Below are 27,680 nucleotides of genomic sequence, written 5' to 3' on the forward strand. Positions count from 1 at the left end.
AGACTATAGCATAATCGGTGCATATGTCACTTAATTTGATCAACCTCTATTTTTATAGTTTCTCTATGGTTGATGTATGTCATTTTTGAATCTAGAAAAGTGCAATAAACTACGAAGTAAATATTTTATCAATACAGACATTCAAACTATGTAATGTAATTAATCAATTTTGACAGACGTTGCATCGATGTAAGATGGCCATCCAATCGAAATTATACCACGTGATCACAATTGACGCTCTAAGCGAATTTCGAGTGTTAATATGAAATTGTACCTTAAGACATATATAAATAAAGGTTACAGTGTCGATATATTGAGGATTTTTATTCGAGTAAAACAATTTTTTATTCTTTTCGTATAAATGTATTGAAACAATAAGTTTGGATAATAAAAAATAAAATAATTTTGAATACATTGAATTAGTCTGAAAAAAAAATTAAATCACGTTGGTATAAATAAAGTGGTCCTTCCAAAATACGTTGAGCAGCACCATAATACCCATGAAAATAATATAAATAGTAAGTGCCGCCCACCATATGTAAGTTTCTTTTTTGGACGGCACAAAATTTTTTAAATTCCAAATTCCAACTAGGAGCCCGGCGATGGCGCCACAAAAGTGAGCAACATAACCTATATTTTCCCCGGTTTTTTGAACGTATCTATTATAAACGGAATCACCAACATCGAACATTATTATTAGAATATACAATCCCACTTGTAGAACGGGAAAACACATTTCATTCCAATTCTACGAGAAATATTTATCAAAACAGAAAATAAAACAAAAAAATTAAAAAAATTATTTCACCATAAATATGGTTCCTATGTGTCCAGTGAGTAAAGCATAAACCCCACCGCTAGCTCCTGCTAAGTACGTACCAGGATCCATTATGGACGTACCGAGAGAACCAGCTACTACCCCAGAAAAATATACAATCATTACTCTCCATTTATGCACCATTTCCAAAGGAAAACCCAAAAAAAGTTGGACTATTATGTTGATTGTAATATGCGTAAACCTGAAATGTTTTTTAATCTCACTTCATAACCAAATTATGTAAAAAAGAAGAAATTTCTGTCCCCGATGCGTACCATGAGTATTATAAAATTAAGTAATTGACTCACCCTATATGTACCAGCATATAAGTAAAAAATCTCCAGGCTTCTTCTCTTCTGAAAGGATCGTAAATGAGTAATGTAGCCGTGGGTCCTAAACGAGAAGAAGTTTCATCCACAATAAATAAAGTTAATTCTATAGCAGATATTATAATTAAAATCAACGGCGGCGGCCACCATGTATAATGTTCTTCATAAACGCCATCTATACAATCCTCATTTATATGAATCCGTTTTTTTCTTGGTAAAACATATCGAATGTATCTATAATACGATTTCATTGAAATTTCTAGGAGCGTTAGTGATATTCATTTTGAACGTAGATACAATATATTCAGTAGTTGTAATGATGTTTTAAAAAAAGAAGAATATCAAATGTTAACCTAACTTGGCAACAACTACCTTTTAATAATAACAAAATAACTACATAAATAATCAAATTGAGATAGTTGCCGTATATTTTATATAACTAAATAAAGAAATATCACTTTTTTGTAGGGTTTTGAATGTTGTTTATAGTTTTAATAATTCAACTTACATATTAACATATCTGGTAAATATCGATTTGTTTTTTTTGTCTTTTATCATACAATTAAATTCGTTGGGATCCAAAACACCATCTTCATTTGTATCGGCATTATCGAATATTATTTTTGAAACTTCTTCGGGTACATCATCTTCGCTTTTTAGAATATGTCGCATTTCAAATTGTTCAATGCCACCAGATTTATTTTTATCAAACTATAATATGATAAAATAGAAATTCAAACAATGACCTAATAAATTGAACGAGGTGAAACAGAAGAACATTATGTTTTTATAGTATCGTTAAAAGATAAATTACGTGTAATTGTAATTATCTAGAGATTAAAGTATGTGATATATTGTATATAGTAATCTGTTACTTTTCTAATTACCCCAAATCCAAAACGATGACCCCGACTTTGATTCAGAGATCCTTTGAGAGCATTACTTCGAAGTTTGAGTTCAAGTTTTGAATTTTCCTTACACAAAGAACCTTTGGGGAAATATCCTTTTAAAACGTGAACTCAATATTTTAATTATAACAACCTCAATGATTTTTTAAACGAACATGTTTTTGCACAACTTTGAAGCCTTGTATTTCGAAAACCGTGACACTAAGCAACATACCGATTTTTTTGCTTATACAAAGACCTTTTGCAAACAACCCTTTAAAATTTTAGCTCAGTATTCCAATAATTACAACCCCAGTGATTTTTTAAACGACCATGTGTTTTCCATTACTATTTGATCAACTTTGTAGTTCTGTATTTCGAAAACTGTTATACTAAGCAACGTCCCAATTTTTTTCCTTAAAGAAATACTCTTTAGGAACATCCCTTCATAATTTTAGCTCAATATTCCAATAATTACAATCTCAGTGATTTTTCAAACGAGGATATGTTTTTCGTTAATAGTTAAACAACTTTGAGGTCTTGTATTTCGAAAACAGTCAAACTAAACAACGTCCCGACTTATTTACTCTTAGAAATATCCTTTGTAAACATCCCTTTAAAATTTTACCTCAATATTTCAATAATTACAATCTCAGTGATTTTTTAAACGAGGATATGTTTTTCGTTACTATTTGATCAACTTTGTAGTTCTGTATTTCGAAAACAGTCACCCTAAGCAACGTCCCAATTTATTTCCTCTTAGAAATATCCTTTGGGAACATCCCTTCAAAATTTTACCTCAATATTTCAATAATTACAATCTCAGTGATTTTTTAAACGAGGATATGTTTTTCGTTAATAGTTAAACAACTTTGAGGCCTTGTATTTCGAAAACAGTCACACTAGGCAACGTCCCGATTTATTTCCCCTTAGAAATATCCTTTGGGAACATCTCTTTAAAATTTTAGAACAGAATTTCAATAATTACAACCCCAGTGATTTTTTAAACGAGTATATGTTTTTCGTTAATAGTTAATCAACTTTGAAACCCTGTATTTCGAAAACAGTCACACTAAGCAACATCCCGATTTATTTCCTCTTAGAAATATCCTTTGGGAACATCTCTTTAAAATTTTAGCTCAGTATTCCAATAATTACAATCTCAGTGATTTTTTAAACGACCATATGTTTTTCGTTAATAGTTGATCAACTTTGAAGCCTTGTATTTCTTATTTCCATCATGATACAAAGAGCAATGTTCTGATTTTTTGATAATATAGTTTGCACCCCGTATAAATAATAAATCAAATTAGAAAGGAAAATAAATCTAATTCATGTACTAATTTATTCTAAATTAACATAAATGTGAAAAAATTATATGTACTCACTTTGTTAAAAACGCTTTGATAATATTTGTCTCCATTGTACTGTTCTTGGTTTTCATCATTATTTTTATTGTACATTGTTACGTATCCTAATCATTTGTATCTTAGATGATATATATATATACAAAACTTTACATTTACAAATAGTGATAAATTTTCAAAAAAGATAAGATATAAACTAGATTATTTTATTTGTGGAAAAAACGTGGGTTTTGTCTTCGTTTGCCATCACGATAAACGTGAAACTTGCATCTACGAAACAACCGCATTTCTTATTATGTTTCCGCGAAATCTACAAGGTTACAGTCTTAGCAACACCAATGATTATATTCATACATGTAACTGTACTTGAAATTTACTAAATAAAACCGTTCATAAAAAAAACAATTGTTTTATTATATTATATTAAATGACAGGACTATTTCTGATCAATACATATTTTTCGTTACTTTTATTAACCTAATATATCAGTAGAAGTTTTTTTAAAAAAAGAAACGTCATAAAAGTTGCTTACTCACATTTCGAATGTAATGTATGTTGCATACTTCGAAGTTGATTTATCGATAACCATGAAAATCGATCTAATCGATTATTTTTTATTTCATCATTGTGAATAGATGTAGTTACAGACCAAGGTCACTTTGCAATTCGTTCTCGCAGATTTTCTTTTATATATATTTGTATCCTAAACTTTTGTTTAAACCTAATAATATGCTAAAATATATAAAAAATAAATATTTATAGTTTATAGTTTTATTTGATTCCTCTTTATAACGTATTTTCAATACCAACAGATAAAAATATTACACGATTTTATTAACTTGTCGAATTCGTAGTCTCGTAAAATTTAATAATAGATCGCGAACGTTTTGAGTAGTCTGTGAACATGAAAACTATTTTATGGTGTAAACAACATTATCTGAAACTATTAACTCGATACTGAGTGTTCATTATTGGTAGGTAAAGTCGATTAATGAATTATTTGATTGATTATTTAATATAACAGATATTTTACATCGTTGCCACGTTGCAATATTTGTCTAGTTTATCAATATCACAACTGTCAACATTTAGAATGTTATTCTAATAATACTTTTTGATTACCAATAAATGTATTTTGGTTAGGTATAGATAATTAGACTGTATTAGCAGCTAATGTCTCAATTAGTTCATTTTTTTTACATTTTTATTCATTCGTTTGAATTCGACTGAATTGTCAACAAGTATACCACCATCAATGATTTGTTTCAAATGATGGATCATTTATTCAGCCGATAATATAGAAAACATTAAATTTAAAAATGACAGCTGCGCTTGTCATGTGTTGAAAAGGCGCCAAACACAACAAGACAAAGTCTTGAGGGAATTTAACCAATTGAAATTTAGAACAAATATTCATATAAAAGAATTTCGATATAAATAAGATATTCTGTTCTATAATTTAATTAATCTGTATGTACAGCAGATTAGTCATTCATTTCACACACATTCCTAATTGCAGGCGTGCTAAAAAGCCTTTAATATCCCAGTTATTGATAAGACTTAATCTTATCTAAGAAAAAAATAAAAGTATATATTTGATATTATCGAAAAAAAGCGGATATTTCAACAATCGATGAATGCGTTTAAAATAGCAAGGACTGTTTTACTTTTAATAAAAAATGTCTGGACATCAGGAAGAAAGTATACCTATGAACGATGTCGAATACAGGAGTAACAAACATGAAGCACTGTTTAACCAGGTAAATCGTACAAAAATCATTTTCTAATAGGTTAAAAATATCTATATTAATCTAATAGTATGTAAAATTGATTAAAAAATATTAGTCAGTTTTCTGGAAGTACTATTTTTTGTCTGTCATTTATTTTTCTATATTTCAACTGATATATTCTTTAGAAACAACTTTCTAATATTACCTTTTCATGTTAATATTCACCTACATTAATTTCAGTATTATATATTATTGTCTTAAACTAATTGTTAAATCAAGAATTCCGGTTATCGAAATAGTTTAGCAAGTTCCTAATGATAACGAAATCAACATTAGTCATACATGTTTTATCACCATCTGTTATCAAATATTTACTAATTTTTGTTTACATTGAGAAATAATACAGGTTTTTGCTTCAATTACTATACGTGTAAAATATGCCACAAGGACGAAAAGTTATTTGTAAGGGATATCAAAGTTTATGTTTTCTATTCAAAAACTTACCTTTGCATTTTCACAACACAAGATACATAACATCACAGTACCAAACAATCACATTTCAAAGTATTTCAATCGAAAACTTTGCACTAGATTCCAACAAAATACACAATTAATTCTATATTATAAAATAAATATTGCAGAGGTTATATTGTGTGATTTATGCAACACGTTATACGGTACTAAACGGGAGACGTGAATAAATTTGTAATAAAGTAATACAAAATAATTAATTCTAAACAATTTATATTAAAAAAAAAAGATAATATTGGTATTTATAAAGCTTAACGGCAATACTATAGTTCAAATTATTTAACTATATCCTGTTTACTAGAAGGATTGATTTGAATTTGAGTTGGCAATTCTGTAGATTCCTGATTGGTCAAATCGCAGCCGGTTTTACACAGCAATTTTGACATATATTATGATAATTGTATAAATTTTAAACAAATAGTTTATATTTTGTTGTTTTTTCCGTTTTTGTTATTGTTGTAAAGTATAAAAACAGTTCTTGTTAGGACTAATTCGAAAATTGATCAGATGATCTTCCAAGTACTAGCAGACATCATTCGCCCTCTAAAAAAAGAAGCTCTGTAATTGTGAGATTTTTTCCTTATAGTACATCCTTGCTTTTTTAGCAAAGTTTCCATTTTCTTAAAATAACCTCCCAAAATAAAACGTTTGATATTTTAAATCATAAATTTAGTTCAAAAAGCTCAACCGGAAGTCAATTTATCCGATTGTAGGTAAAACCGGAAGTACTAATCTGGAATCGCCATAAATGGATTCTGCAATCATAAGCGATTATAGCCCGTAATGAAAATAAATATATTCGGTTTCTGTTTGGTAGTTTAACTTGGAATTTCATCAATTTTAGTGCGATACTAATAGAGATGGATACATAACCATAAACGAATTGAAAAATTTTGTTGTCTGTAACGAAACGGAATGTTATTTCATACCGAAGAAGGCGCTGACAAAAATTATGAGAATGGCAGATCAGAATGGAGACGAAAAATTGTGTTATCAAGAATTTGTCGATCTCGTACAAAGCAAAGACTTCCGATATACGCTTAATAAATATGCAATAGCGTAAGATACTCTTATTTTTTGTAAAAAAAATTGACATCTACAATATAAGATGAAAAAGTTTATGTTTAAAAAATGCGTTACCTTTTTTATTATTTCAGATACGTTAATAATCTGATTCCACGACCTAAAAAAGCGCGAACTACTTTTCGGACACGGTCGCTTCAAATCGGCGACGAAACCGGGCAACAAGATATTTGTAACGAATACTCATGTTTCCCGCCACCGGTTTTTATGTTTCTCATAACGGTCCTCGAGGTTGTTTTGTTTACAATTGACGAACTAACTCAAAAAGGATCTTCTTTAACGGCTTCTGGTATTATTGGAAAACATCTACTTTTTGATCCTAATAAAAAATCAGAAGTATGGAGATTCGTGACGTATATGTTTGTACATATAGGGTGAGAAAATAATTATGTTTAATAATACAGGTGTATATTTCGAAAATTTATAGATACACTCATCTTGTAACCAATCTTATTGTCCAGTTAGCGCTCGGAATACCATTGGAAATGGTTAATAAATGGTGGAGAGTGTTAACTATATATTTTTTGGGTGGTATAGCTGGTAGTTTAGCACATTGTGTTATAGAAAGTAATATTAGACTTGGGGGTGCCAGTGGCGGAGTCTACGCTCTTTTAACGGCTCATTTGGCTCAAGTTATTATGGTAAAAAGAAGTCGATCAACGAAATAAGACGATTTTTTTTCATATAATTTTTTTTTTGTCAGAATTGGAGTGAAATGAAATTTCCTTGGATTCAATTTTTATTCTTTGGTATACTGGTTGCGGGAGATTTGGGTACGGCAGCATACCAAAGATACTTTTTGCACGAAATAAACGAAATTGGAGTCACTTGTCACGTTGGTGGGGCGGTAGCGGGTATATTAGTTGGAATTTATATACTAAGAAATCTGCAAGTTACAACAACTGAAAAATACATTTGGTGGGCAGCTTTAATAGTTTATATAATTTTAACAATAACTACTATTGTATTAGCAATTATGTTGTAAGAAACAATTTACTGATTATATTTATAAATTTGTATTAAATAAAGTATGAAAACAAATGTGATTACTCTTTGATTTCACCTCGTAGTTATACTGTTTTGTATGTTGCATATATAGTAGGTAACATTTTAAAACATTCGGCGTTCCTTTTTATCATTCGATTATCAAACACTTCAAGATAATAATCGATTCTAATAATAAAACGATGTTGCCGTTTCAATAAAAAAAAATTCTTTATTGATAATTAATTTAGAAAATTTGGTATATAAATAACGTATTGTTTTATAACAAATAAAAATTAACTTTAATTTATAATAAATATTCAATTTACAAACTTATTAATAGGGAACTATAAATAAAAAAATAATCACGATTTAATTTATATGATTATTTAAAAAAAATTATTAGTAGTTATTTTGTTTATTAAAAGTTTTAGAACTAATTACTTCAAATATCACCTACGCGACTTCGATTTTTATTGATGAAATTTTGTATATATAATTTAATTATGTCTTCGTAGTTTGAAAATTATTACTTTATAGTAATGCTGGCAACGGCGTCGTATCAAAATGTCAGTGCATTGACGGAAATGAAAACGCTGGAATTGACATTTATGTTGTTTTGACTAAATTTAAGATTTTGGACTTTAAATGGTGTGTGAATTATGTAAAAAAATCATCATTTAGAAAATAGGTACCTAGTTTATAAAATTTGTGTTCAGTTGTGAAGGTGAGTATTACATTTCCGGTAAATTTTTTTATAGAATGACATCCATTTTATATATATATATATATATCTATATGATCAAGGATCAATTTACAATCTCCCAAGTTTAGGTTTATTATTACCTGTTATTTTTAATGTGAAAATCCTATTTATAAACCACCTGATTAATAATCAGTAATGAATAGTTATATAACAAACACTCAAGTGCAAAATTTATAATTATTAAATAATTAAGTATCTAGAATCTTCGTAAATATCTATATGTATAAAAAAAAAACAAAGAAATCAATTTAAGTTATAATTGAATACGTAAAATTTTGAAATCAAAGTCTTGAATTAATTTTTATGTGTGCATTTAAATTTAGTTTCATTTAGAAATTTGTGAGTCAAGCTCAACTGAACATGCATGGAAATCTATCCTTTATAGACAGACACTTCAGTCACTTTCAGCTGTTCTAATAGGTAGTACGCGTCGTTCATTACAATTTAGCACTTGTGAAATTTCGCGTATAATTAATCAAAATAGTGTTGTGCCATAAATTTCTAATAATATATGAGGTAAATATATAATAAATAAGAATTTTTTCCAAACATATAATATAGTAAAATCGATTTTGATTTGTGTGATGGTAATTCTAAAATAAGAATTAATTGAGTGTAATTGATCTTTATATATGTATTTCCATGTATTTATTATAATTTATTCGTTATTTATAATATTTGAAGTCTTAGTAACAATGGTTGGGATTTCAGTAATAAATGTATTGCTACACTATAGTCACAATTTTTCTAAATTTTTTTATCTTTTAATAATTATTATCATCTTTAGAAACAGAAAGACTTCCATAGATCATAATAGAAGGCTGAAATGACAGAAGTAGTTCATTTGAACCGTAATTATTGTATATTCAATATGGGCAATATAATTTTGCTTATTGCATGGAAATATGGGAAATAAGTGAAATTTTGTTCCAAAATAAGTGTTAAAAGACTTCTTTCGAATATATTTCAAATATGGAAGTCAAATGAATCAGTATAATGGATTTTCAGTGAAATATTTAATTATTTTTAAAGGTATATGTATTATTATAAACAGGAAAGATATGTAACCAGTTCAATTAACACGTTTTCCTTTTTTAACACCTTATAAGTTAAGATTTGAATGAAATTCAATAAACAAAATTTAAAAGAACCTATAGAAATTGAAGATACTTTAAGAAATGTAATTTTTTTGAAAAAAAAAACTATTATACAGTTTTTTAAACAGTGATGAATCCTCTTGCAAAAATTACTTTCAAGATAAATAAGTAGTAATAAAAAATTGTTAGAATAAATAGAATTGTTGCCATGTGTATATGTGAATGGTTGCTTTGAAAAATAATCATCGAAAATGTAAAACGCAATATTTTTCAACTAGAACAGTTGCCAAAAACTCATAACACACCTACGGAAAAAAAGTTTATTTCCCAATCATTGTTTTCTTTAGAATCGGGTTAATTTCATCGCTGAAAATACAAACGTTCATTCAACTTTGAAAAAGAAAATTACCAACTGGCAGAAATATTTAATATTTTCGCCAAATCATGGTATATGCCAAATATACGGGTTAATCACCTAATTATTGTGCCGGAACAATAGCAGGATCCCAATTTAAATCGTATGTTGTTTACTTTTTTTATTGATAAGTATACTTCGGTGAGCCAGTGAGCTTTCCCACTTGTCAAAACTCTCTACTTTATTTCCTTTGAATTATATATGGAAAACCTTAACAGCTGATCTGAACAGAAATACAAAAGTGTCTAGTATGCAGCCAAAATTACATATTGAGCATGAAAGAAGCCATTGACACATGTTCTGTAGACATGCATCCAAAAAATTATTTGTCTTTTGAACTGTGACAAGTTTTTGTGTAAAGATAGAACATAAAATTGAATTAATCTCTTTATAAGTACTGCTCTTCACTACCAATTCATCCCAATGTTTAATTTCTGACTGTAAGCAAATCTGGAATGACTATCTGGTTTGTTACAGCCTTTTATGACTTTTATAAGTACTGCTTTTCGTTAATAATGCATCCCAATGTGTTATTTATGACTAGAAGCATTCGCGGAATGTTTTTTTCGAAAAGGCTTTCATCTGCTGAACTTGTCAGTATGACGAATAGTGTCAAAACGTTTCCACGTTTCCTTTGCAGCCATGCGATTAAGGTGAATGTGAACAGACCCAAAAACCTGGGAATTAATTATGAAACGACTCGTCAACACATTTTTAAGATCTATTTTTACTAATTGCATCAGAAACTTTCTAATGCCCCCTAGTAAAATTTGTAGTTTACATTTGTCGGTTAGATTTCGATTCTACCATGATTAAGAGATTTTTTAGGGTGATTCATCTTTTTTTCTTCTAGTTATAGGTAGTTTTTAACATTTAGTGAGTTTAATTGGCACTTTTTTTTTCTAATTTTTAACAACAAAGAATTTAAATTATGAAATATCGTAGTTATTAATGGTTTATTATATGTTTTGATCGTACCTCGTATATTCATCATATATTTACTGAAGAGTGAAATAATAATACGGATTTTTTTATTTATAAATTCCAAACTAAAATAATCAACACGTAGAATTCTGTAAATGTCAAAAATATTGATGCCAAACTTTTACAGTACGCCTGCGTCAAATGTCAGCGACCGTCAGTTGTTTTTAAATTAAAAAATGGCTGACATAGAACCTCTTGTATTTTATTACGAAATTAACCTCAAAATTTGTCATTTTTCTTTCTTAGTAGATGATAAAATCCATTTCGTTAGCGAGTTGTTACGCAGCAACAGACATTCATCTTCGATAATATAGTTTTGTATATATAAATATTATTTTTAGAACAGCATCGGCTTCTGGAACATTGAATCGTACATGTAGGATCATCGTTACTTCCCAACTCGTATGTCATTCTCTATATTTAGTGCGATCGTTTACGAGCTGTCCGTTGGTCAAACGACGACGGGAGTTCAGATTAAACTAGATAGAGACCTTCGCATACGAAATTGAATGCAATGCTACTGCAAATATTATAAATAAAATAAATTGTTTCGTAAAATCGTGTACAGTGGCGTTACGTTTATATATCATATTATACAGGTTATGAAATATCTGTTTGTGATTATTTTGTTATTGGTGTCGGTTCGTGTAAATAATTATTTTTCATAAGTCTGGTTTGATTTCAAGAATATAGCGAACGGCGCGTCAAGGTTAACATGAACCTGTATTCAAAAAAAAAAAATAATAAACATTGAATCACGTGTTTTAACGATACAGGTGCAACACTTTTATTTTCTTTACTCGATTTCGCTACAGTGAAAACATTTTTTTTTTGCTTCAATCTAAACGAGAGAAAATGTTATTCTAGGAATTTTTAATCAGTAGATGTTTTAGATTACATATAGAGTGTCTCAAATTTGAATAATAAATTTTATATTATACGAGGGTTGGTTAATAAGATTTAATGGATGATGATTGTTAGTGATGTCATTGACTTTTTAGAAAAGTGTGTTAATTAATGAAAATGAGCAACAACCCAATTTTAAGAATCTTATTTCGTGTATAAATAAATTCATACATATATATATATCATAGTCTGATAAACACCAGCACGTAGTGAAACGGTAAACGACGGTTTTTTCTATGGTAATATATCGAATTTACAAATTTTTTCGTTCATTTCAACTTTAGTATACGATGTTAGTTTAGAAAGTTGTCGAACTCAATCGAAAAAGTTTTATTCCAACTTCCGGCTAGTCTGTACGGTTATTTGAAGCGTTTAAATGATATTTTCTGCGCATGCTCCGACTACGCACGGTTTATGTTACTAACCAGTACGGGGAATTGTTAAAAACGGGCTCGGTTGTCGACGCGTCGCGTTCTGATCGCCCGATATCTTTCCAGTAGGGCAAATTTGAATTTTTAGAATATTGTAGGGGTAGGATTATTAAAAAAGAAGATTTATACGTTTAAATATACATTTTAATCAACATAAAACAATAAATAACTGCGTGAATAATTATTTTTTTTTGTACAGGTTTTTATCGACCGTAAATTTGTACTCTATATCTAAATCCCATGCCCCATGGTGAAGTTAATTTTATTTTTACCAATTGCCTTCCTATACCCCCGTCCAAAAGTTCGGCCTTCGCCCCGTGTCCGTCTAAAAATTGGTTGTAGACTCTTATGGCGCTGATGGTTTCGTGTCTCGAATAACCAGCTGGTAAATCCTTGGGGTATTCGATTATTTTTTCTCTGCCGCTCCAGAATCGTCCCGTTTTTGTAAATTCCTAAAATTTCAATGGATACAAGACAAGCGGAAGGTTAGACGAGACCGTACGATCTACGAAGATCAAAAGCGGTGGTCGAACAAATTTATGATCGTCGAATGAAAGTGCTCGAGCTACCAGACCTGGCAGGCTATTTAATCGTATTTGGACACGATGCCGCGTTTTGGAACAAAAACAGTGTCGTGAAGATGATTCCGTCGAGTTTTTGGCAACGTTTCATAACCGTGGTTGGAACGTGGGTTCATCACTTCACGAAAATAAAAAAAAACAATCGAAACATTGCTCTGAAAAGGGAAAAACGTCTCCTAGACGAGACCGTACGATGTACGAAGACCAAAAGCGGTGGTCGAACAAATTTATGATCGTCGAATGAAAGTGCTCGAGCTACCAGACCTGGCAGGCTATTTAATCGTATTTGGACACGATGCCGCGTTTTGGAACAAAAACAGCGTCGTGAAGATGATTCCGTCGAGTGTTTGGCAACGTTTCATAACCGTGGTTGGAACGTGGGTTCATCACTTCACGAAAATAAAAAAAAACAATCGAAACATTGCTCTGAAAAGGGAAAAACGTCTCCTAGACGAGACCGTACGATCTACAAAGATCAAAAGCGGTGGTCGAACAAATTTATGATCGTCGAATGAAAGTGCTCGAGCTACCAGACCTGGCAGGCTATTTAATTGTATTTGGACACGATGCCGCGTTTTGGAACAAAAACAGCGTCGTGAAGATGATTCCGTCGAGTTTTTGGCAACGTTTCATAACCGTGGTTGGAACGTGGGTTCATCACTTCACGAAAATAAAAAAAAACAATCGAAACATTGCTCTGAAAAGGGAAAAACGTCTCCTAGACGAGACCGTACGATCTACAAAGATCAAAAGCGGTGGTCGAACAAATTTATGATCGTCGAATGAAAGTGCTCGAGCTACCAGACCTGGCAGGCTATTTAATCGTATTTGGACACGATGCCGCGTTTTGGAACAAAAACAGCGTCGTGAAGATGATTCCGTCGAGTTTTTGGCAACGTTTCATAACCGTGGTTGGAACGTGGGTTCATCACTTCACGAAAATAAAAAAAAACAATCGAAACATTGCTCTGAAAAGGGAAAAACGTCTCCTAGACGAGACCGTACGATCTACGAAGACCAAAAGCGGTGGCCGAACAAATTTATGATCGTCGAATGAATGTGCTCGAGCTACCAGACCTGGCAGGCTATTTAATCGTATTTGGACACGATGCCGCGTTTTGGAACAAAAACAGCGTCGTGAAGATGATTCCGTCGAGTGTTTGGCAACGTTTCATAACCGTGGTTGGAACGTGGGTTCATCACTTCACGAAAATAAAAAAAAACAATCGAAACATTGCTCTGAAAAGGGAAAAACGTCTCCTAGACGAGACCGTACGATCTACAAAGATCAAAAGCGGTGGTCGAACAAATTTATGATCGTCGAATGAAAGTGCTCGAGCTACCAGACCTGGCAGGCTATTTAATTGTATTTGGACACGATGCCGCGTTTTGGAACAAAAACAGCGTCGTGAAGATGATTCCGTCGAGTTTTTGGCAACGTTTCATAACCGTGGTTGGAACGTGGGTTCATCACTTCACGAAAATAAAAAAAAACAATCGAAACATTGCTCTGAAAAGGGAAAAACGTCTCCTAGACGAGACCGTACGATCTACGAAGACCAAAAGCGGTGGCCGAACAAATTTATGATCGTCGAATGAATGTGCTCGAGCTACCAGACCTGGCAGGCTATTTAATCGTATTTGGACACGATGCCGCGTTTTGGAACAAAAACAGCGTCGTGAAGATGATTCCGTCGAGTTTTTGGCAACGTTTCATAACCGTGGTTGGAACGTGGGTTCATCACTTCACGAAAATAAAAAAAAACAATCGAAACATTGCTCTGAAAAGGGAAAAACGTCTCCTAGACGAGACCGTACGATCTACGAAGACCAAAAGCGGTGGCCGAACAAATTTATGATCGTCGAATGAATGTGCTCGAGCTACCAGACCTGGCAGGCTATTTACAAAGCGCGTTACGTCGTATTTGGTTACATTTCGGCGGTGATTAGATTGCGAAAAATGTTTGATTGAATCGGGGATGAAATATACGGAGTAGATCGTAAATTTAACGAGTGGACGGTATTTTATGGGGGTATTTACCTGGTGGTACAACAATCGATCGAAAGCTTGGATGGATCCTAAAAATAAGTGGCCGTCCTGACTGCCGTTGTTGTTTGAATAATTTGTTTGTTTGTTGTTGTAGGTCGAGTAATAGACATTTTGGGGCGGCGGTTTGAAAGCCGGTGCTGGAATAATTAAAAAATTTCGATAATTAATCCGAAAAAAAATTATTCTTATTAAAAAATTGGCGGAATACGATAAAAATGGAAAAATCGTTTTCGGGCGATGTGAGGTAAAGAAAAAGGGGGTGGGGGTGAGTTTTTAAGGGTGAAAAACGGTTTTTTTCGATTTCTGACAAAACTACAAGTTCTATGGGGAAATTTTAAATGAGAAAGTTGTAGGTAATGGGGTGATATACAATTTATGTATTTAAAATTTTTTAATATAACCTCAAAGTTTACGTGAAAATTGGAAATGATGAAGTTTTTGTTTTTTTAGTTGTGTTTTACACAAAAACTTTTTTTTCTTACGAAATTTGGTGAAAAATAACCTTTTTATGTCCTATATATATCGTAATTTTCAATGGAAAATTTTTACGTTTTTTTTTGAATTTTTTTTTTTCATTGAAATTTTTACTGTTTGGTGGTGTAAAAAATGGTAAATTTTCTCAAAAAAAGTGAAAAAAAAATCGCGTGAGAAATTTATTTTTAATTATTTATACGAGTTTTTAGATGTTTTTTCGAAATTTTTTGGTCTAATTATACAGAAAACGTGAAATTCCATGTTACGTAAATAATTATAGCATAAAATTTTTGATAAATATCCAAAAAATTGTACGAAACATTAAAAAAAATTACGAATTTATATTTTTTCTTCGTTTTTTTGCCTTTTTCGAGAAAATTTACTGTGGTAACTAATATTTTTTCGCACCATCGGAAAGTAGAGATTTCAACGAACAAAAAACGCCCCGATTTAAAAAAAAACTGATTTTTTTGCAGGAAAAATTAGGATTAAAAACTAGGGTGTTTTTTCGATATTAAATCGAAATATTTTGGACTTTAAAGGACTCAAAACACAAAGATAAAAAATAAAAAACCAAAATTAGGCGATTTCGATATTTCACGTGAATTTTGAGGTTAGATTCTTCTTCTTTTCCAATGAATTTCATCCAACTATAATTTTTATCGTTTTTAAAAGCTTTTTACCCTGTAGTATATACAAAAAAAAGTCTTATTAATATTATTTTAGAATCTGATAACACAGAAAGCATGAAATTTCATGTTACGTAAATAATTAGAGCATAAAATTTTGATAAATATTCAAAAAATTGTACAAAACATTAAAAAATATTACGAATCATCTTTTTTTTTTCGATTTTTTGCATTTTTCGAGAAAATTTACCGTGGTAACACAAAGATAAAAAATAAAAAACCAAAATTAGGCGATTTCGATATTTCACGTGAATTTTGAGGTTAGATTCTTCTTCTTTTCCAATTTTTATCGTTTTTAAAAGCATTTTACCCTGTAGTATATACAAAAAAAAGTCTTATTAATATTATTTTAGAATCTGATAACACAGAAAGCATGAAATTTCATGTTACGTAAATAATTAGAGCATAAAATTTTGATAAATATTCAAAAAATTGTACAAAACATTAAAAAATATTACGAATCATCTTTTTTTTTTCGATTTTTTGCATTTTTCGAGAAAATTTACCGTGGTAACACAAAGATAAAAAATAAAAAACCAAAATTAGGCGATTTCGATATTTCACGTGAATTTTGAGGTTAGATTCTTCTTCTTTTCCAATTTTTATCGTTTTTAAAAGCATTTTACCCTGTAGTATATACAAAAAAAAGTCTTATTAATATTATTTTAGAATCTGATAACACAGAAAGCATGAAATTTCATGTTACGTAAATAATTAGAGCATAAAATTTTGATAAATATTCAAAAAATTGTACAAAACATTAAAAAATATTACGAATCATCTTTTTTTTTTCGATTTTTTGCATTTTTCGAGAAAATTTACCGTGGTAACACAAAGATAAAAAATAAAAAACCAAAATTAGGCGATTTCGATATTTCACGTGAATTTTGAGGTTAGATTCTTCTTCTTTTCCAATTTTTATCGTTTTTAAAAGCATTTTACCCTGTAGTATATACAAAAAAAAGTCTTATTAATATTATTTTATAATATAATTACACAAAAAGCATGAAATTTCATGTTACGTAAATAATTAGAGCATAAAATTTTGATAAATGTCCAAAAAATTGTACAAAACATTAAAAAATATTACGAATCATCTTTTTTTTTTTCGTTTTTTTGCATTTTTCGAGAAAATTTACCGTGGTAACACAAAGATAAAAAATAAAAAACCAAAATTAGGCGATTTCGATATTTCACGTGAATTTTGAGGTTAGATTCTCCTTCTTTTCCAATTTTTATCGTTTTTAAAAGCATTTTACCCTGTAGTATATACAAAAAAAAGTCTTATTAATATTATTTTAGAATCTGATAACACAGAAAGCATGAAATTTCATGTTACGTAAATAATTAGAGCATAAAATTTTGATAAATGTCCAAAAAATTGTACAAAACATTAAAAAATATTACGAATCATCTTTTTTTTTTCGTTTTTTTTGCATTTTTCGAGAAAATTTACTGTGGTAACACAAAGATAAAAAATAAAAAACCAAAATTAGGCGATTTCGATATTTCACGTGAATTTTGAGGTTAGATTCTTCTTCTTTTCCAATTTTTATCGTTTTTAAAAGCATTTTACCCTGTAGTATATACAAAAAAAAGTCTTATTAATATTATTTTATAATATAATTACACAGAAAGCATGAAATTCCATGTTACGTAAATAATTAGAGGATAAAATTTTGATAAATGTCCAAAAAATTGTTCAAAACATTAAAACATATTACGAATCATCTTTTTTTTTTCGTTTTTTTTTGCATTTTTCGAGAAAATTTACCGTGGTAACACAAAGATAAAAAATAAAAAACCAAAATTAGGCGATTTCGATATTTCACGTGAATTTTGAGGTTAGATTCTTCTTCTTTTCCAATTTTTATCGTTTTTAAAAGCATTTTACCCTGTAGTATATACAAAAAAAAGTCTTATTAATATTATTTTATAATATAATTACACAGAAAGCATGAAATTCCATGTTACGTAAATAATTAGAGGATAAAATTTTGATAAATGTCCAAAAAATTGTTCAAAACATTAAAACATATTACGAATCATCTTTTTTTTTTTCGTTTTTTTTTGCATTTTTCGAGAAAATTTACCGTGGTAACACAAAGATAAAAAATAAAAAACCAAAATTAGGCGATTTCGATATTTCACGTGAATTTTGAGGTTAGATTCTTCTTCTTTTCCAATGAATTTCATCCAACTATAATTTTTATCGTTTTTAAAAGCTTTTTACCCTGTAGTATATACAAAAAAAAAAAGTCTTACTGATATTATAAACGGAACTATTCCCAACTACGGATCCATTCACGGTCGGTATAAGAACTTGAACCGGTTGGTAATAAACTTGACATCCGAAACCGTTGAAGAAAATTACGAAAACAAATAAAACTATCAACTCTTTCATCATTCATAAACAACTGATATTGAATCACTTTCCAATCTTCTTTTTATAACGAAATATTGTTTGATCTAATTTATTACGAGATACGTTGAGTAAATTTGTTTCTTGTCACGGGGAATGTACAATATGAGTCAGATTTTTTTCGGAAAAAAAATATAAGATCGTAAATATCACGGTATTAATTCAAACAACGTTTATTTATAGGAAAACTACGCTTTCTTTCACATTATTGTAAATAACGACAATTCGTGTTTGTAAACGGCAAAGTCCTTCCTCGAGAAGGCTCCGAAGAAAGAAATCAGTGGCGGCAGGCTCCATCCTGCCTAAAACGACGTTTGTACTCTAGTGGGACGGACCCACGAAACCTCCCGCGTGGATATCCGCCTACAAACACGCCCCTAACAGATTCCGGTGGTTCCGGTACACACCGCCGGGTCGATAGGTGTAACCCCACAGAAAAAAAATCAGATTTATGTCACCTGTTTTAGAAATCAGTTTTCCAAGGAAAAATTTCACGAACTCGTGGTGGAAATGGTTTTGATCGGCATCCCGAGGCTTCGACTGAATTTTTTGAAAGTTCAGCTTCAAATTTTCGTATCAAATGCAAAATTTGTACGATCGAAACAACAGCAATCCTTGGTGTTTGGGAAATTTTTAAACTCCAAGTACATATTTAGAAAATGACATTTTTATGTTTGAAATCGTAAATCATATTTATTTACCGTTATATCATTATAATTTATGATAACTGCAACGATTCGATACGTCACACATAAACAAAAACAGTTAACGTACGGAATTTAACGAATTTCGTTATTTGGATCAACGATTTTTATTCAAAATGTCGAATGAAATGCAACATCGTAAATCCGGAATCGCCAGGAAATTTTAAATCATGAAAATATTCATATCCAATAATCATATCGAATTACATAATAATATAAAACTTTTTCAATTACACTAAGGAAAGAAAATAAACTTATAAATATTCTATTAATCGAACAATATAATGTACCTGCTTAATAATATTTGCAATGTCAATATTAATTAGTTATTTTGCAAAAAGTAAAGTTGATTGTACCTCCAGGACAATTATTAATACAAAATGCTAAATCATCGAAGGGAAACACTGTCAACTGTCAACATAGAAGTGGCTAAAGTCCCGAAAAAGTGTTTTGCAGTACGGAACTGTCAATTTCACTACACGGAACACTCAAAACGCAACTTTCGGAATGTAAATGAATACAGAACGAATAATATAAAACAGCACAAAAAAACATTTATAAAAAGATTGAATACTTCATAAACATTTTCTTCGTGCTATCGTTGTATGTGGTGTCGCCATCTAGTTAAAAATAACGAACGAATCAGTCTAGATTTTAGGACACGATGTTAAACTGTATAATTTTCTGTTTATATGTAGTATTATTATAGAATCGAATATTAGAGAGACGATCCTACATATGCAAATTCTTCAATTGTAGGTTGATAAGGCTTGTTATGTAGGAGACATTCTGTCACGTGCTCGTTATCGAATTTAACAGGTACGATCATTAATGACCCATTGACATTGAAAGTGCAGCCCATTAGATGTTGGCATACTATCAAAATGTGCATGTCGGTAATTTGTTTTTTGTATGAAATTTATGGTACGCGTGCGTACCTTTCAATTAGTCCGTTTAACGGAATTGTTATTGTACAGAATGTCCCATAATAGGGTGTCTCACGACACTTAATTAAAACTATCTGTATATATGGCAAAATACTTATAGTAGAATAATGAAAATTTCTACGTTTGGGATTTTCGGATACGATCTTTTTATCTAAAATATTTTCATTGATGCCCGACTTCCGGTTATATCGGAAGTCGACTGTAACTTTGTTATTTTAAATGGAATATCCTGTATATTAACAAATTTTCGAAATCTACGTGAAATTTTAGTATACTTTTGTCTAAAAACTTTTTTCGAAAAATGCATATTTTGTGGGTTATTAATTTTTTTGTAAAAAATTTGACCGCTGCAGACCCTTATAAATTATTTTTTTACGAAAATACCCTCAAACATATGAAAATGGTGACTGGTCGGTTACTTTTAGCAAGGTTGGACGTATTTGAATCTATGTTGAAAAATTTTTCATTTTATACGGGGTGTGTATAAAAATTGCTCAAAGTTTAACTTCATAAATATCAAATTTCTTTATTTTTTTAAATAGAACCACCCGGTTTTTTCTATTTTAATACATTCAGGAGTAAAATATAAGGCAAATTCCTATATACTTTCCTATACCTAAAACTTACCGTTATCCAGATATTAGATGTTTTATTTAAAATTTATTTAAAAAAAAACAGTTTCCATAGATGGAATAAGCAAATGACAGCTAATTTTTGAAAAATGACAGTTTAACAGACAAATGACAGTCTAATGTTTGAAAAATGACAGTTTAACAGACAAATGACAGTCTAATGTTTGAAAAATGACAGTCTAATAGGCAAATGACAGTCTAATGTTTGAAAAATGACAGTTTAACAGGCAAATGACAGTCAAATGTTTGAAAAATGACAGTTTAACAGGCAAATGACAGTCTTATGTTTAAAAAATGACAGTTTAACAGGCAAATGTCAGTCAAATGTTTGAAAAATGACAGTTTAACAGGCAAATGACAGTCTTATGTTTGAAAAATGACAGTCTAATAGGCAAATGACAGTCTAATGTTTAAAAAATGACAGTTTAACAGGCAAATGTCAGTCAAATGTTTGAAAAATGACAGTTTAACAGGCAAATGACAGTCAAATGTTTGAAAAATGACAGTTTAACAGGCAAATGACAGTCTTATGTTTAAAAAATGACAGTTTAACAGGCAAATGTCAGTCAAATGTTTGAAAAATGACAGTTTAACAGGCAAATGACAGTCTTATGTTTGAAAAATGACAGTCTAATAGGCAAATGACAGTCTAATGTTTAAAAAATGACAGTTTAACAGGCAAATGTCAGTCAAATGTTTGAAAAATGACAGTTTAACAGGCAAATGACAGTCTTATGTTTGAAAAATTGCAGTTTAACAGACAAATGACAGTCTAATGTTTGAAAAATGACAGTTTAACAGGCAAATGACAGTCTTATGTTTGAAAAATGACAGTCTAATAGGCAAATGACAGTCTAATGTTTAAAAAATGACAGTTTAACAGGCAAATGTCAGTCAAATGTTTGAAAAATGACAGTTTAACAGGCAAATGACAGTCTTATGTTTGAAAAATTGCAGTTTAACAGACAAATGACAGTCTAATGTTTGAAAAATGACAGTTTAACAGGCAAATGACAGTCTAATGTTTGAAAAATGACAGTCTAATAGGCAAATGACAGTATAATGTTTGAAAAATGACAGTCTAATAGGCAAATGACAGTTTAACAGGCAAATGACAGTATAATGTTTGAAAAATGACAGTTTAACAGGCAAATGACAGTCTAATGTTTGAAAAATGACAGTTTAACAGACAAATGACAGTCTAATGTTTGAAAAATGACAGTTTAACAGGCAAATGACAGTCTAATGTTTGAAAAATGACAATTTAACAGGCAAATGACAGTCTAATGTTTGAAAAATGACAGTTTAACAGGCAAATTGCAGTCTAATTTTTGAAAAATGGCAGTTTAGCAGGCAAATGACAGTCTAATATTTGAAAAATGATAGTTTAACAGGCAAATGACAGTCTAATGTTTGAAAAATGACAATTTAACAGGCAAATGACAGTCTAATGTTTGAAAAATGACAGTTTAACAGGCAAATTGCAGTCTAATTTTTGAAAAATGGCAGTTTAGCAGGCAAATGACAGTCTAATGTTTGAAAAATGATAGTTTAACAGGCAAATGACAGTCTAATGTTTGAAAAATGACAGTCTAATAGGCAAATGACAGTATAATGTTTGAAAAATGACAGTCTAATAGGCAAATGACAGTTTAACAGGCAAATGACAGTATAATGTTTGAAAAATGACAGTTTAACAGGCAAATGACAGTATAATGTTTGAAAAATGACAGTTTAACAGGCAAATGACAGTCTAATGTTTGAAAAATGACAGTTTAACAGACAAATGACAGTCTTATGTTTGAAAAATGACAGTCTAATAGGCAAATGACAGTCTAATGTTTAAAAAATGACAGTTTAACAGGCAAATGTCAGTCAAATGTTTGAAAAATGACAGTTTAACAGGCAAATGACAGTCAAATGTTTGAAAAATGACAGTTTAACAGGCAAATGACAGTCTTATGTTTAAAAAATGACAATTTAACAGGCAAATGACAGTCTAATGTTTGAAAAATGACAGTTTAACAGGCAAATTGCAGTCTAATTTTTGAAAAATGGCAGTTTAGCAGGCAAATGACAGTCTAATGTTTGAAAAATGATAGTTTAACAGGCAAATGACAGTCTAATGTTTGAAAAATGACAGTTTAACAGGCAAATGACAGTATAATGTTTGAAAAATGACAGTTTAGCAGGCAAATGACAGTCTAATGTTTGAAAAATGATAGTTTAACAGGCAAATGACAGTCTAATGTTTGAAAAATGACAGTTTAACAGGCAAATGACAGTCTAATGTTTGAAAAATGACAGTTTAACAGGCAAATGACAGTCTAATGTTTGAAAAATGACAGTTTAACAGGCAAATGACAGTCTAATGTTTGAAAAATGACAGTTTAACAGGCAAATGACAGTCTAATGTTTGAAAAATGACAGTTTAACAGGCAAATGACAGTATAATGTTTGAAAAATGACAGTTTAGCAGGCAAATGACAGTCTAATGTTTGAAAAATGACAGTTTAACAGGCAAATGACAGTCTAATGTTTGAAAAATGATAGTTTAACAGGCAAATGACAGTATAATGTTTGAAAAATGACAGTTTAGCAGGCAAATGACAGTCTAATGTTTGAAAAATGACAGTTTAACAGGCAAATGACAGTCTAATGTTTGAAAAATGACAGTTTAACAGGCAAATGACAGTATAATGTTTGAAAAATGACAGTTTAGCAGGCAAATGACAGTCTAATGTTTGAAAAATGATAGTTTAACAGGCAAATGACAGTCTAATGTTTGAAAAATGACAGTTTAACAGGCAAATGACAGTCTAATGTTTGAAAAATGACAGTTTAACAGGCAAATGACAGTCTAATGTTTGAAAAATGACAGTTTAACAGGCAAATGACAGTCTAATGTTTGGAAAATGACAGTCTAATAGGCAAATGACAGTTTAACAGACAAATGACAGTCTAATGTTTGAAAAATGACAGTTTAACAGGCAAATGACAGTCTAATGTTTGAAAAATGACAGTCTAATAGGCAAATGACAGTTTAACAGACAAATGACAGTCTAATGTTTGAAAAATGACAGTTTAACAGGCAAATGACAGTCTAATGTTTGGAAAATGACAGTTTTCACAGATAAATGATACTTTTTCGTTACAGATGAGAATTGCTCAAAAACGAATATAGCGTTTATCGTCGTCCCATCATGGATCGCAATATACAAGCCGTTCAACACGGTCTGCCCGTATCGGTGCTCGATGCCGCTCACGCAAACGAATATTTCGAACAATTCGTCAACGCTACCAGCTTGAAAAACATTTTAGGTTATTATCGAGGTCTCATAGATTGCCTCCATTTGAGACCGAACGTATTCAATTTGTTTTATCCAAAATTGAAAGCTAATTTGGTTTCGTGGCGAGCTAAGGCGCTTTTGAAAAAGTTCGACGCTAGGGCGTCGCATAAATGTTATCAAAAAGGTAAATTGGCGGCTAACACCAAAGTTTTGGTGATAGGGGGAGGACCGTGCGGTATGAGGACTGCTATTGAAGCACAGCTGTTGGGTGCCAAAGTGGTAAGTTTACAGATTGTTCCCAATTTATATAAATCGCCATTTCCGATGCAACTTTGGCGCTCCGTACTTCGGAAACACGATTACGTGGCGCTTTACCGATTTTTTCCCTCGTAGTATGAAGCTTTGAGAATATTCTCCCCCTAATTTGAGTCCAATATTTTAATTATTTTACCCGGTACGATTTTTTGAACCGTACTATTTTTTTTTCAGATTTAACGCCCTATTTAAGGGCGGAATAATTATTTTATGAAAAAACGGAATCCTCCAGTCGATTTCTCGTACAAAAAAACCCTTTTTCCTAATGTTATATTACATTCTGAGAAAAAAAATTGATTCGTATACCCATAATTTATTATACTGCAACTTTGGCGCTCCGTATTTCAGAAACACGATTACGTGGCGCTTTCCCGATTTTTTCACTCGTAGTATGAAGCTTCGAGAATATTCTTCCGCTAATTTGAGTCCAATATTTTAATTATTTTACCCGGTACGATTTTTTGAACCGTACTATTTTTTTTTCAGATTTAACGCCCTATTCAAGGGCGGAATAATTATTTTATGAAAAAACGGAATCCTCCAGTCGATTTCTCGTACAAAAAAACCCTTTTTCCTAATGTTATATTACATTCTGAGAAAAAAAATTGATTCGTATACCCATAATTTATTATACTGCAACTTTGGCGCTCCGTATTTCAGAAACACGATTACGTGGCGCTTTCCCGATTTTTTCACTCGTAGTATGAAGCTTCGAGAATATTCTTCCGCTAATTTGAGTCCAATATTTTAATTATTTTACCCGGTACGATTTTTTGAACCGTACTATTTTTTTTTTTTCAAATTTAACGCCCTATTTAAGGGCGGAATAATTATTTTATGAAAAAACGGAATCCTCCAGTCGATTTCTCGTACAAAAAAACCCTTTTTCCTAATGTTATATTACATTCTGAGAAAAAAAATTGATTCGTATACCCATAATTTATTATACTGCAACTTTGGCGCTCCGTATTTCAGAAACACGATTACGTGGCGCTTTCCCGATTTTTTCACTCGTAGTATGAAGCTTCGAGAATATTCTTCCGCTAATTTGAGTCCAATATTTTAATTATTTTACCGTGTACGATTTTTTGAATAAAAGTTAATTTTTTTCTTCTTCTTTCTCTTTTATTTCGGTGCTATTACTTCAATTAATGGTACTAAATATATTTACTAAGATTTTAGGACGAATCTAGTGAATAATTTCACTATTTTAGAAATTTTTTTCACTATAACTGATAATACAACTTTGACGCCCTATACTTCAAAAATTTACCCTTGTTTCGCATTTCTGATTTTTTTTCTTATAAATCGAACTTTCTAGATTACCCCCATATAATATGAATTTAATTATTTTGATCAGTATAATTTTTATACCCATTTTTATCTATTTCATTTGGTCGTATTTTATTTTTAGGTTGTAGTGGAAAAAAGGGACAGATTTTCAAGAAATAACGTCCTGCATTTATGGCCTTTCGTGATAGAAGATCTGAGGATGCTCGGAGCGAAGAAATTTTTCGGAAAATTTTGCGCCGGGGCCATCGACCACGTCAGCATCAGGCAGTTGCAGTGCATTTTATTGAAAGTGGCCCTTCTTTTGGGAGTCGAAGTGCACACCGAAGTCAGTTTTGAGGCTCTAATAGAACCGAATGCTACAGACAGTGAGTAAAATATTTTTCGAAGGTTTTATAGTCACTTGGTACCAAATCTGGTACAACCGAAGGTTGATAATCGATATTCTATACTTTAGCGGGTTTCTCAATATTCCTGTGGACCATAAACGAAACTATGGTCCATGCTGTATATAATATTTGATTAAATTGATTCCATTTTATGTATTTCTACCCTTATAAAATGGAATGCGAAACTGATTCCGAGTGTTTGAAACGTTCTTCTATATTTCATCAAGGATTTCATACTTGGAACCACTTGATATCTTTTGAATGTACTCGAAACTGCTTAGAGTACAAATCCGGCAAATATGGTGGGTGTTATGATCCTCCCAAGGTGTTTGGGTTCATATTTAAATTGGTTCCATGAGATCCTTTGATCTAATCATCATTCCTCAAGTCCCAGTTCGTCATCTAGAATATTTAATCGATAGTTTCTTACTGAAAAGTGCCTTGGAATCAATTCTGGACAAAAAGAAGGATATAAGTTCCATACAAGGTATTCCGGTACACATTTTGAATGGTTTTATGAAGTTCATCGATTTAATTTTCATCCTTTAACTTCCAGCTTTATATTTACAATGTTTTATCGACAGTTACATACTTAAAAATGTCTAAGGATCAAATCTGGCAAGTTTGGTGGTTATTTTGGTCCTCCCAAGTTGTTTGGGTTCATATTTAAATTGGTTCCATGAGATCCTTTGATCTAATCATCATTCCTCAAGTCCCAGTTCGTCATCTAGAATATTTAATCGATAGTTTCTTACTGAAAAGTGCCTTGGAATCAATTCTGGACAAAAAGAAGGATATAAGTTCCGTACAAGGTATTCCGGTACACATTTTGAATGGTTTTAAGATATTCATCGATTTAATTTTCATCCTTTAACTTCCAGCTTTATATTTACAATGTTTTATCGACAGTTACATACTAAAAAATGTCTAAGGATCAAATCCTGCAAATATGGTGGGTGTTATGATCCTCCCAAGGTATTTGGGTCCATATTTCAATTGGTTCTCTGTAATTAATTGATTCAATTTCAAATATATGAATAGTACTGTACTTAAAAATATATAGGGATCGAATCAGGCAAATTTAAAGGATATTACGGTTCATACAAGGTATTCGGAAACGTATTTCGAATGGTTCTTTGTCATTAATTGAGCTAATTTCAATTCTAAAACTTCCAGTTCGATATGTAGCATCTTATATCAATAATTTCATACTTAGAAATACCTGGTGATCAAATCCGATATATATGGTGGATATTATGGCCCCCACAGGGTATTTAGGTTCATATTTCGAAAGATTATTTACCATTAATTAATTTTATTCTGTTTTTAAAACTTCCAGTTCGATATTTAGAATCTTATATCAATAATTTCGTACTTAGAAATACCTGGTAATCAAATCCGGTATATATGGTGGATATTATGGCCCCCATAGGGTATTTGGGTTCATATTTCGAAAGATTATTTCCCATTAATTGATTTTATTCTGTTTTTAAAACTTCCAGTTCGATATTTAGAATCTTATATCAATAATTTCGTACTTAGAAATACCTGGTGATCAAATCCGGTATAT

The 27,680-nt window shown here is 30.8% G+C and overlaps 4 protein-coding genes across 15 annotated transcripts in view; 2 read left to right on the forward strand and 2 right to left on the reverse strand.

Annotated features, from left to right (window-relative positions):
- Nucleotides 1–313: 313 nt before the first annotated feature.
- LOC130447627 (rhomboid-related protein 2-like) lies at nt 314–5,734 on the reverse strand. Of its 3 annotated transcripts, XM_056784549.1 has the most exons (6): nt 5,635–5,734; nt 3,937–4,132; nt 1,655–1,857; nt 1,126–1,380; nt 809–1,019; nt 345–748 (listed from the first exon to the last, which is right to left on the reverse strand). In XM_056784549.1, exons 3-6 carry the CDS (start codon nt 1,816–1,818, stop codon nt 437–439), a joined length of 942 nt encoding a protein of 313 aa, XP_056640527.1. In that variant the 5' UTR covers nt 1,819–1,857; nt 3,937–4,132; nt 5,635–5,734; the 3' UTR covers nt 345–436. The 3 variants fall into 3 exon arrangements, with proteins under 3 accessions (XP_056640525.1, XP_056640527.1, XP_056640526.1); XM_056784547.1 differs by lacking the exons at nt 3,937–4,132; nt 5,635–5,734 and adding an exon at nt 3,422–3,896 and having other exon boundaries at nt 314–748; XM_056784548.1 differs by lacking the exon at nt 3,937–4,132 and having other exon boundaries at nt 5,635–5,723.
- On the forward strand, nt 4,294–7,785 carry LOC130447626 (rhomboid-related protein 1-like). Its single transcript, XM_056784546.1, has 6 exons — nt 4,294–4,374; nt 4,920–5,160; nt 6,506–6,720; nt 6,819–7,118; nt 7,172–7,385; nt 7,448–7,785. The coding sequence occupies exons 2-6, from the start codon at nt 5,080–5,082 to the stop codon at nt 7,727–7,729; spliced, it is 1,092 nt and encodes a 363-aa protein (XP_056640524.1). The 5' UTR covers nt 4,294–4,374; nt 4,920–5,079; the 3' UTR covers nt 7,730–7,785.
- A 499-nt stretch (nt 7,786–8,284) lies between these two features.
- The window catches only part of LOC130447628 (F-actin-monooxygenase Mical), a 77,911-nt gene continuing 58,515 nt past the window's right edge, over nt 8,285–27,680 (forward strand). For 3 of the 10 annotated variants that reach the window (XM_056784560.1, XM_056784552.1, XM_056784555.1), the window contains exons 1-3: nt 8,285–8,455; nt 23,984–24,395; nt 25,846–26,089. In XM_056784560.1, the coding sequence (XP_056640538.1) occupies nt 24,030–24,395; nt 25,846–26,089 (610 nt within the window). In that variant the 5' untranslated portion in view covers nt 8,285–8,455; nt 23,984–24,029. Of the gene's footprint in view, nt 8,456–8,890; nt 9,011–11,496; nt 11,590–23,983; nt 24,396–25,845; nt 26,090–27,680 lie in introns of those variants that run through there. The other 7 variants (XM_056784557.1, XM_056784559.1, XM_056784562.1 and 4 more) reach the window with 3 other exon arrangements.
- On the reverse strand, nt 12,455–18,547 carry LOC130447630 (uncharacterized). Its single transcript, XM_056784564.1, has 3 exons — nt 18,387–18,547; nt 14,950–15,095; nt 12,455–12,779 (listed from the first exon to the last, which is right to left on the reverse strand). Exons 1-3 carry the CDS (start codon nt 18,526–18,528, stop codon nt 12,531–12,533), a joined length of 537 nt encoding a protein of 178 aa, XP_056640542.1. The 5' UTR covers nt 18,529–18,547; the 3' UTR covers nt 12,455–12,530.

Source organism: Diorhabda sublineata, chromosome 8 (genome assembly GCF_026230105.1).
Source record: "Diorhabda sublineata isolate icDioSubl1.1 chromosome 8, icDioSubl1.1, whole genome shotgun sequence".
NCBI lineage: Eukaryota > Metazoa > Arthropoda > Insecta > Coleoptera > Chrysomelidae > Diorhabda > Diorhabda sublineata.